We start from the raw sequence: 11459 nt of genomic DNA on the forward strand, positions 1-11459 counted from the left end.
CGCGAAGCCTCCTGCTACAGGACAAGCCCAAGAGAGAAACCAACAGAACACCACTAGCCATCACCTACAGTCCTCAGCTAAAACCTCTACAGCGCATCATCAGGGATCTACAACCCATCCTGGACAATGATCCCACACTTTCACAGGCCTTGGGAGGCAGACTTATCATTGCTCACAGACAACCTGCCAACCTAAAACAAATCCTAACCAGCAACTATACACCGCACCACAGTCACTCTATCTCAGGGACCCATCCATGCAACAAACCCCGTTGCCAGCTCTGCCCACATATACACACCAGCAACATCATTACAGGACCTAACCAGATCAGCCACACCATCGTGGGTTCATTCAGCTGCACATCTACCAATGTAATTTATGCCATCGTGTGCCAGCAATGCCCCTCTGCCATATACATCGGACAAACTGGACAGTCTCTACGTAAAAGAATAAATGCACACAAATCCGACGTCAGAAATGGCAATATACAAAAACCCGTAGGAGAGCACTTCAGTCTCCCAGGACACACAGTAGCAGATTTAAAAGTAGCTATCCTGCAGCAAAGAAATTTCAAGACCAGACTCCAAAGAGAAATTGCTGAGCTACAGTTCATCTGCAAATTCAATACCCTCAGCTCAGGATTAAACAAAGACTGTGAATGGCTGGCTAAATACAAAAGCAGCTTCCCCTCTCTTGGAGTTCACACCTCCAGATCTACTGATGACAATACAACTCAGCCTTCCTGACTGAGCTAACCTTGTTATCCCAAGCCTTGCTCTGGCCTTGCAGATTTCCAGGACCAGCATCTGAAGAAGTGAGTTAACTCACGAAAGCTCATGCTCTAAACTTTTCTGTTAGTCTATAAGGTGCCACAGGACCCTTCGTTTTTGCATTTAGCTTGTGGTCCACTATAATCCCTAGATCCCTTTCTGCTGTAGTTGTTCCTAGACAGTCTCTCCCCATTCTGTATGTGCGACACTGATTGTTCCTTCCTAAGTGGAGCACTTTGCATTTGTCCTTATTAAACTTCATCCCGTTTACCTCAGACCATTTCTCCAATTTATCCAGATCATTTTGAATTATGACCTGATCCTCCAAAGGAGTCGCAACTCCTCCCAACTTGGTATCATCTGCAAACTTAATAAGCGTATTTTCTATGCCAATGTCTAAATCATTGATGAAGACACTGAACAGAACCGGTCCTAACACAGACCCCTGCGGAATCCCACTTGTTGTACTTTTCCAGCAGGATTGAGAACCGTTAAGAACTACTCTCTGGGTACGGTTATCCAGCCAGTTATGCACCCACCTTATAGCAGCCTCATCTAAATTGTATTTGCCTAGTTTTTTGATAAGAATATCATGAGAGACTGTATCAAATGCTTTACTAAAGTCTAGGTAGACCACATCCACCGCTTCTCCCCTATCCACAAGGCTCGTTATCTTATCAAAGGAAGCTATCAGGTTAGTTTGACAAGATTTGTTCTTTACACACCCATGCTGGCTGTTTCCTATCCCCTTACCACCTTCCAAGTGCTTGCAGATCATGTCTTTGATTACCTGCTCCATTGTCTTTCCTGGCAAACCCCAAACCCTTCAGCAGTACTGAGCTCCTGCTAGCACGTTCCATACATCTGGAGGCCTCAGTGCATGATCCCAGAACAGCTGTGTCCAGCCCCACAGAGACTGACACCGGAGACAGGCAATGCCCTTGGCAGCATGTGGGGCTCATAAAAGGGCAGCCCCGAGGCCAAGCAGAGGCACCTTGCTGGGCTCCTGGGAGCAGGAGCCAAAGGCGCAGCACACCAGCTGACTGATGGCCCAAAGGGGCCCACCAGCTGCCCTGACAGGACCCCACAGGTGTGGCTGAACCTCCTGCTTGCTTGCTAATGAAAGGTCCTGGACTGACCTGGGCCTGCTGACCCACTGTGGTCTCAATATTGGGAAGGTCCTGACCTACCATCTGCCAGCTACCTGGGCATCCCAGACCTGCCCGGTCTTGTGAGCTACCCAGAGGCCCTGGACCAACCTGAGCCTACAGCCCTGCTGCCAGTCCACCCCCCCAGTGATGTAGACATGCCTGAACTCCCAGAGCTGCTGGGGGTTACTTGCCAGGAGGACATAGAGCCGCCTGATCTCCCAGATGACCTGGAGTGGGGCCCTGAGCCAAGGGAGGTGGAGGTCAGAAGCAGGCTGGGAAATGCCCCACCAGAACCCATGTGGGTGTGTTTTGGGACTTACCACTGACCAGCTCTGGCATGACCTGTTGTTAGGGCCCTGGGCGGGGGCACAGTGGAGTGGGTGTGCCTGTGCCCTGCCCCCCCTCCACTTTGCTTCTGCCCACCGACAGAGCCTTGCTGGCGCTTCAGGGGAAACTCACTGGCATACTGTCTGACCTGCTCAGCCCTGCCCCAGGGCTACGGCTCACATGGTTCGTGGGCTCAGCCCAGCAACGCAACACCGAGCCTCATTAACTGCTGCTCTGCCCTGTCCTGGGGCCAGGGCTCATGTATACCTTGGCACTGGGGCTGATTAAAGGCGACCCAGCCCTTTCCCAGAGCCAGGACTTCTACACAGACTGTGTGCGCCCTGCCCTGCAATAGGGGCTGAGCTTGACTAATGAACTGCAGCCCTGCCCTGACCTAGGGCTGGGGCTTATACCTTGACTGCCCCTGTGGGACGTGGCCAATCCTGCCCCAGGGCCAGGGCCCATATTCTGCCCACATGCAGCCCTGTTACGGAGGACTGGGCCCTGCGTAGACTATTCCTTGCCCACAACCAGGCAGCGCCGAGATTTGGAGAGGTCTTGAGCTTGCTCCACCTCCGAGGGGGTGCACGGTCCCGGCCCACACTTCTGCACCCTGTTCTAAGCAATTTGCCCTGGTTTGTCTGTCTCAGCTGTGCCCAGAGACTCCTCATGTATGACAGACACATGAAGAGAGAGATCCAGTGTATCCAGAGGCTCCTGGCCACCCAGTCCCAGTGGGATTTGGCAACAGGGGCTTCTTGGCCCAGCTGAGGTAGTATCAGCAGGATATCTTGGGGTGACTAATTCAATATAATGTACAAGTGTGCGGGAAGGGGTGTCACTGCCCATGGGCTCTCCCTGGGCCTCTTCCCTGCAACAGTGAGGTCCTGGGTGTTCTCCCCAACCCTGGCTGCCACCCCCAGTCACCCCCTCCCAGATAGCTACCCCCAGCTCCTCCCTCACAGGCCACCTCTGGGCTTTGGCTGTGAGGGGAGGAACAAACGGTGAAACGGCAGCTACAGATGGGCATAGCTGGTGGCTTCCAGGACAGGACAGACCAGACCAGGCTCAGTCAAGGCTCAGGGCTGCTGCATGAGCTCAGTGGGTTTATTGAGGCCACAGGAATGACTGATAGTGTGGTCACAGGCCTGGGGCTCCTTGGGCAGGGCTGGGAGCATCTCACCAGGGAAGAACTTTCCCTTCCCAGTTCACAAATGCCCCGTTGTCCTTCTCGGAGAGCGTGGAGAGCACATGCAGCATCCCTTGGACACTCTCATCCACTGTCTGTGGGGTCTGCAAGGAGGAAAGCAGAGTGAGGGGGGAACTTGCTCTGAGAGAGACCAAGGACATCAGGGGCCCAGACGCAGGGCCCAGTTCAGCCGTTGGCCCAGCTGGAGTTCCCTTGAACTTTCCCTCCCAAGTGGCATGAATTTTCTTGTGTGTACCAAGGCAGAGGGGTGTGTAAAATGCAGCTGTAGCATGACCCATCAACTTCACCCTGGTGCACATAACACAATTCATGTAGTGGAAGTGGGGCCAAGGGATCTGAGTGAGGGAGGGGCAGAGGGTTGGGGTGCAGGAGTTAGAGGGTGCTGGCTGGGAGTTAGGGCTTTAGGGACGTGCTGGAAATGAGGGATTTGGGTTGCCAGAAGAGAGCTCTGGGTGTGGGAAAGTGCTCAGGACTGGGGGTGGGCATGAGGATCATAGAATTGCAGAATCATAGAACAATAGACCTGGAAGAGACCTAAAAAAGCCATCAGGTCCAGCCCCCTGCTCTAAGCAGGACCAAACCCATCAGATCAGCCCAGCCAGGGTTTTGTCGAGTCAAGGCTTGAACACCTGCAGGGATGGAGACTCCACTACTTCCCTTGGTAGATCGTTCCAATGCTTCACCACCCTCTGAGTGAAAAAGTTTTTCCTAACGTTCAACCTGGACCTTCCCAACCGCAACTTGAGACCATTGGTCCGTGTTCTGCCATCCGCGACCACTGTGAACAGCCTCTCTCCAGCCTCTCTCCAGCCTCCCTTCAGTAAGTTGAAGGCTGTTATCAAGTCCCCCCTCAGTCTTCTCTTCTGCAGACTAAACAGTCCCAATTCCCTCAACCTTTCTTCATAAGTCATATGCTCCAGCCCCCTAATTATTTTGGTCGCCCTCCTCTGGATCCTCTCCAGTGTATCCACATCCTTCCTGTAAATGGGGGCCCACAACTGGACACAGTCCTCCAGATGTGGCCTCACCAAAGCCAAACAAATAGGAACAATCACTTCTTTGGATCTACTGGCAACGCTCCTCTTGATGCAACATCATGGCCGTGTCTACACTAGCCAAAAACTTCGACATTGCCATGCAACTGGCCATTTCTAAGTTTACTAATGAAGTGCAGAAATACATATTCAGCGCCTTATTAGCATGCATGTGGCCATGGCACTTCAAAATTGACGCGGCTCGCCTCCGCGCGGCTCGTCCAGACAGGGTTTGAAGTAGCCGGAGTCCTTTCGAAAAGGAGCCCCACCTGGACGAGCCGTGCACGGCGAGCCACGTGAATTTCGAAGTGCCGTGTCCGCCCGCATGCTAATGAGGCACTGAATATGTATTTCAGCACTTCATCAATAAACTTCAAAAAGGCCATTTGCATGGCCATTTCGAAGTTTTTGGCTAGTGCAGACATGGCCAATATGCCATTAGCCTTCTTGGCTACAATGGCACACCGTTGACTCATGTCCAGCTCCTCGTCCACTACAACTCCCAGGTCCTTTTCTGCAAAACTACTACTGAACCAGTCTGACCCCAGTCTGTAACAATGCTTGGGATTCTTCCGGCCCAAGTGCAGGACTCTGCACTGGTGCTTATTGAACCTCATCAGATTTCTTGCAGCCCAGTCTTCCAATTTGTCTAAGTCACTCTGGACCCTGTCCCTACCCTTCAGCATATCTACCTCTACCCCTAGCTTAGTGTCAACCGCAAACTTGCTGAGGGTGCAATCCAAGCCCTCACCCAGGTCATTGATAAATATGTTGAACAGAACAGGACCCAGAACTGAACCTTGGGGCACTCCACTAGAAACCGACCGCCATCGAGCCGTTGATCACTACACTCTGGGCCCGACCTAGCCAGCTTTCTCTCCATCTTACCACCCATTTATCCAGTCCACATGCCTTTAACTTGCTGACAAGAATATTGTGGGAGACCGTATCAAAAGCTTTGCTAAAGTCAAGATAAATCACATCCATTGATTTTCCCCTATCCACAGAGCCAGTTATCGCATTGTAGAAACTAGTCAGATTGGTCAGGCTTGACTTGCCCTTCATGAACCCATGCTGACTATTCCTGATCGCTCTCCCCTCCTCCAAGTGCCTCAAAATGACTTCCTTGAGGAGCCCCTCCATAATTTCTCCAGGAACTGATGTAAGACTGACTGGCCTATTATTTCCTGGATCATCTTTCTTCCCTTTTTTAAAAACGGGCACTACATTTGCCTTTTTCCAATCATCCAGGATCTCTCCCAATCTCCACAACTTTTCAAAGATAAGGACCAAGGGTTCGTCAACGACATACGCCAGCTCCCTCACAACCCTGGGATGAATTAGGTCTGGGCCCATAATTTTATGCACGTTTAGCTTTTTTAGATAGCTCCTAACCTGTTCTTTCCCCACCACAGGCTGTCCACCTTCATCCCACAGTGCATCACTTATCGCATTAGTCCGGGAGCTGTCCTGATCTGTGAAGAGCATTGGATGGGGGTCCAGGCTCTGAGCTGGGGTTCTTGAGTGGGTTTAGGCTCTTGGTTGGGAGTGGGGTATAGAAAGGGTCCAAAGTCCAGGCTGGGCGTTGGGCTTTGGGGTTCATGAGGATTCTGGGTGCAGATCACAGACATGACTCCATCCAAGTACCTGTGAGCTGGTGCCCATAAAAACCCCACAACAGCAGCAGCAGCAGCAGCTCTGCTCACTTCCACTCTGAGCTGCCAGCAGCCTGAGGAACCAAGCAAGTGGCAGCAGGAGGCTGGAAACCCAGGGTACGGCACTGAATCCCTGATGGCATCTGCATGGGACATGACACCTCTGTGCAGAGCAGCGCTGGAGGGCAGGATGGGTTCCAGCATAGCAGTTACCCCGACAATGAACATCTGCCACAACACACGGCTACCACTGGCCTCTGCCAGCGAGGTGCTACCTGCATGGAGCCGGAATTTCCGTCTGTCCGCACCCAGCCAGGATGGAGAGCGACACTCAGGATCCCGTTTCTGCTGTACCCCAAGGCCTGGCACTTGGTGAGCATGTTCAGAGCAGCCTGTGGGCGAGACGCCATGAGCAGAGACAGCAGAGTGTGGGGGAGGGAATGAGCCCTGTAGGAAACGACCCACCTGCCTGAAGGGAGGGATGGGACAGGCAGACAAAAGGGTGAGCGCAGCGTTCCTTTTAATTTCGTCTTTCCATGTGCAGAATAAATTTTATGTGCACCAAGGCATGTGCAGATGGGCACCGCCAATAGAAACACTCGCTGCCAGCTGTGAGTGCTCTGCTAATCAGCTGGCCTGCACTGAATTTCTCCTGGATGGCTGCCCAAGTGCTCAGCCTGTAGGAAGCACTAGTGAAAAGAAATCGCTAGCATGAGCTGCGTTCTCTGATATGCTCAATGAGGACAGCAAGCCACAGAGCTGCAGGTGTAGCTGCACCTTGATGAGCCACTGATGCTGAGAGGCCTCTAGTGAGCTGTGACAAGTGGACAGTTATGCAGGATCTGGGCTGGTAGGGGAGAGTGGAAATGTGACATCGATGCTCCTTTGGGTTCCCCCACAGTTTCACCAGGTGCAGTGATCATCTGGTCTCCTTGAGTTGAACTGGGGATGGTCTCTAAATGAGATATGTTGACCCTGGGAGTGGGTAGAATTCATAGGTCTACCGTGGCCCTTCCCTGAGCTGAAACTGGCTAGACTGGAGCTGAGCTGCTCCTCCCCACCAGAGTGTGGGGGTTTCTCCAGTGGGGTACAGGCACAACAGAATCTTCCTCACCAGATGGGAGCTCTGATCTGAGCCCCATGTGAATTGTAGGCAGACAAAAACTGCTGGTCCTGCTCAGCACAGCACTGGAGGCTGGAGTGGTGGCAGTAGGACAAGGGAGCACGAGGAACACACCGAGTGACATGAATTTGTGCAGTAGCAAACCCAGGCAGCAGTCAGTCCCTGCTGGGTGTGCCCTGTACCTTGCTGCAGCGATAGGAGATGAGGTGTCCCAGATGCCAGTTGTAGACATTCTGGATGGAGCCAGCCTCGCTGGACATGTTGACGACGGCCGCCTTGCTGCAGCTCAGCCCTCTCTGGGGGCTCCCCTGGGCAGCCTGCTTCAGCAAGGGCAGGAAGGCCTGGGCAGTGGGGAGAGCAGAGCAGCCGTGGGGTCAGAAAAGGAACAGCACCATGCTCGTGAGGCAGGGCACCAGAATGGAGTGGCTCAGTGCTTTTCCTTCTTACGCCCAGTCTCCGGCCAGGCCAGAAGTAGAAGCCCCCCCAAGGTAGCTGTGAGGAGCCATGCACCCTTCTCATGTCCAGGTGGGGGCCAACAGTGATCCTCAACTCATGTTCCTCCCTTCAGAGTCCCCACTCAGGGCTGATGGGGGGTCTGTGGCTCCCCAAAGCTGCCCACATGGGTCTGACCATGGCTCAGCTGCAGCTCTTCAGCAAGGCAGCTTTGCCCAGGCCAGGCTGAAAGCCAGATCCAGGGCAGGGTAAGAGTCACGTGTACACCTGTGGGGACCCCCACTGTGTCCTGGCTGGAAAGTCCGAGGATTAAGGACTGAGGCTGGATGCCGCTCACCCACCTGCCTACCCTGGACAGGTGGAAGGGTCCAAGTTACCCAGAAAGAGCCCAGGTTCTGCCTGGGCCAGGAGCCAGGGTCTGGGGGGAGAGGAGTGGAAAGATCAGGGCCAGGGAGGGCACAGAGCCTCCCCACAGCCCCTCCAGGGGTTGGAAGAATCTCTTGCCCCTGTTGTGAGGCCCCTTCCCACACCAGGCCCTTAGAGTGAAGCTAACTTGTCTGTGCTGGGTCCAGAGCCGGTGCCAGAACCCCCAGCCTCTGGCCACACAAGCCCATCCTCCTTGGCCTGTGCTGGACTGGGGCCCTGCACATGGGCCATTGACAGACCCCCCAGTGTGGAGCCCTCCGACCCTGTCCTGCTCCCCAGCCCCTTCTGCTCCCCCATGTGCAGGGTCAGCAGGTCTGCTGCTCGCAAGGCAGCCGAGGGGAGCCCACCCGGGGGTCATCCCTCTGCTGAGCACCAGCACCGAGAAGGGCTTGCAGTGAGCGCACAAGGAAGCTCATTCTTTGGGCTGTCGAGTTAGTGCCAGTTCCTCATGTGACTGACACACAAATTCCCTCAGGGTGGGGCTGAAGTGGGAGTGAGGCGTTAAGTGGGGTGCAGCGGGGGTGGGGCATCAGGGGAGAAGGCCAAGTGGGGGCAGGGCATGGGGTGGAGCAGGCCCCAGTTGCTCCTCCCTCACCCAGACTGTTGTCGGCGCTCGGACCTAGGCCCCCCACTCGTGGGCATCACAAGCTGCCCAGGGGGCCCAGGGACCTTAGACAGATGCTCACAAGCACTCGGTGCCTTCGGTAAAGGAGTAAAATAGTCCTGACAGCCCCTTCCTGCTGCTCATCCCACTGGGGACTCTTTGTCAAAGAGAAAGGGCACGTTTCCTCCCTCCTGGTTCCCAGGCCCCCCAGCTCCTGGTTGTGGCAGTGCACTCATGAGCCTCAGCCTGGGCTGCCAGAGAGCGTCTCACAGCTGCACGCTGCAGTCACTCTCAGCCCCTGAGGAGACAGGTACCCCTCTGCCAGCAGGGTCCCATCTGGGGGACTTGGAGAGAGGCCACTTAAGGCCACACATAATGTTGGGATTGGAGAGACAGAGTCTCTCATGTGAGGTAACTGGGGCCTCGTGCATCGCACTGTCCTTGCACTGATGCTCCGGTTGCCCAAAAGTGAGGGATTGAAGCACTGCAGGGATCTGGGGCTGAGGTTTCATTTCTGAGCGGTTCAAGTCCCATAAAGCACTTGCAGCCTTTGGTGCTACCAGCCAAGGCCCCCACATTGATCCAGTTACCCAAACCCAGGGAAGGGAGGACCCCTGGCCCAAGCACAACCAAACCATCATGAATCTGGCAGCACGCTCTCCGTCAGGGCCCTTACCTGGGTCACCAGCAAGGGCCCCATCACGTTGCTGGTGTACACCAGGGCCATGTCCTCTGGTGTCTCTGACTCCAGCGTGCTCAACTTCCATATCCCAGCGTTGTTTATCAGCAGATTGAGCCCGGAGCCTTTCAGGTGTGCCTCAACTCTGGCTGCTGCTGCCTTGATGCTGGCTGGGTCTCTGACTTCTGCAGCCATAGAGCAGGGCGTCAACTACATGATTCCTCCTCTCTCATGTCACCCCCACCAGAGCTCAGCCCCCTGGGCCAGGGGGCTTCTTCCATTGGGGTCAGAGGTGGGAGAGGGGTTGGGGAAGGGAGTTGGGGGGGTGGGGGCTGCTGCTGGGGCCAGGGATGGGGAGCAGTGCTGGAGCAACAAGAGGAAAGGCCAGTTCTGATCAGTTCCTTGGAATATCTGAGCAGCCTAGAAAATGTAAATGTGCTGGAGTTCGTGATTACTTTGTACATGTGGCATTGATCTCACTTAGACAAAGGAAGTGGATGATTTAAAATTGCTTGTGATGCATTGTAGGCGAGATAATTCCCCAGCTGGACATGCAGGGCTCCATCCCAGAGGTGGGAAAGCCGGACAGACCTGCCCATGTGTGATTCTCACAGGAGGGACCTGCCACGTGGTGGTCCTGGGGCTTTCCAGCCTCTCCAGAGCCAACCTACCCCACCGGACTTTCCACTCACGCCTGCCTCCCCTGGGTCTGAGTAAGGTGTTCATAGCCTCTCAGCGACCATTGACTGTTCTCCTCACTGAGCTCGGGAGATCCTGGGAGTGGGGGATGTGGAGGGGGTCAGGAACGGGAAGACTGTGATGCAGGGAGAGGGAACTTCAGCTCAGGGCCTGGGCACCCACCGAGTGCATTGATCACCAGGTTCAGATGTTTGGCCTGCAGGTTCTGCAGCTCCTGAAAAGGAATCAAGTTAATGGTTATGGACATTGGGCTCACCCCCAGGGGCAGGCTGGGCAGAGTCCAGATCCTCACTGCCCCTTGGCAGGGAGTCAATGTCTCACTGCTTTCCTCCACCAAGCCTCTTTGTGGAACATCCTGTGTTGAGGTTCTGGGGCAATAGGAGGCTTCTAACTCCCCCTGAGAATCTACAGAGCCGTTGTCTAACAGTGCGATAGAGTCTGGGACACAAATCACTTCCCCATCACTAATGGGGAGTGGGAGGAAGGTGGTGGAGGGCAGTTCCCCGAGAGTGGTAAGGGGTGTCCACTCCCAGCAGCTGGGGGCTGGCAGTGTCACAAACTCTCATGAGCTGGTTGCGAGTGGGGATTTTGTCAGTTGCAGAAGGAGCAGAGGCCACGACCCAGAAGTTATCTCAGAGCCTGCACTTCTCCAGGGTGGGTGTGGGAGCAGAGAGGAGAATACAGAGAACCTGAGGCAGTGGCAGACAAGGGAAGCGTCAGACTCATGATGTGGGCTCCCTGGAGGCTGACAGGGTTGGATATAGCTGTGCTATAGTCACTATTAACCTATGCTGGAAGAGCTGGTCCACAGCCCCCAGGCAGTTACCTCAGGCCCAGCCGATGCTGCCACGGCCTCACTGCTCTGGGACTCAAGCTGCCGGATGTAGAGATAGTTTGGATGCAGCTCCACACCTTCCAGCCAGAGTAGTGTCTGCAGGCACAGTCTGTGCCAGCGTGTGGGTCTGGGCCGTGAGTGCTGCGAAATTGGAAGCTCCTTGGCAGGCTCCAATTTCCCCTCCATCCCCCTTGCCCCATTCTCACCTGCATTTGCTTTCCCGCTGGGTCCCGGCAGGTGGCAAAGACCCACTCCGGTGGGTTGGAGTTCCTCAGAAGCTGCTTGACGAGTTCCAGGCCGATTCCTCGATTGGCCCCGGTCACCAGAACGCTGCGGAGATTCAAGCCGGCCATGGTCCTTCCCTGCCTCTGCTCAGTGCGAGTCGCACTCATCAGAGCCCTGAGTTCCCTGCCCGCGCGCAGCTGGGCTGTTTAATGATTACCTCCAGGGAAATAACTCTGCTGCTGTCAGGTGTCTAGAAAGGAAGAGATGG

At 54.8% G+C, this 11459-nt stretch overlaps 1 protein-coding gene across 1 annotated transcript; it reads right to left on the reverse strand.

The window, feature by feature from the left end:
- Positions 1-3349: 3349 nt before the first annotated feature.
- LOC142023178 (C-signal-like) lies at positions 3350-11459 on the reverse strand. Its single transcript, XM_075013875.1, has 6 exons — positions 11173-11459; positions 10294-10345; positions 9430-9617; positions 7453-7611; positions 6423-6539; positions 3350-3541 (listed from the first exon to the last, which is right to left on the reverse strand). The coding sequence occupies exons 1-6, from the start codon at positions 11356-11358 to the stop codon at positions 3428-3430; spliced, it is 816 nt and encodes a 271-aa protein (XP_074869976.1). The 5' UTR covers positions 11359-11459; the 3' UTR covers positions 3350-3427.

Source organism: Carettochelys insculpta, chromosome 19 (genome assembly GCF_033958435.1).
Source record: "Carettochelys insculpta isolate YL-2023 chromosome 19, ASM3395843v1, whole genome shotgun sequence".
NCBI lineage: Eukaryota > Metazoa > Chordata > Testudines > Carettochelyidae > Carettochelys > Carettochelys insculpta.

Coding starts and splice junctions, on each gene's coding strand:
- LOC142023178 (XM_075013875.1), bottom strand. CDS start 11,358: ATGAGTGCGACTCGCACTGAGCAGAGGCAGGGAAGGACCATGGCCGGC. Junction 9,618..10,293: donor CCTGGTGATCAATGCACTCG/GTGGGTGCCCAG, acceptor CTATGGCTGCAG/AAGTCAGAGACCCAGCCAGC. Junction 6,540..7,452: donor TCTCCTATCGCTGCAGCAAG/GTACAGGGCACA, acceptor TCTCGCCCACAG/GCTGCTCTGAACATGCTCAC.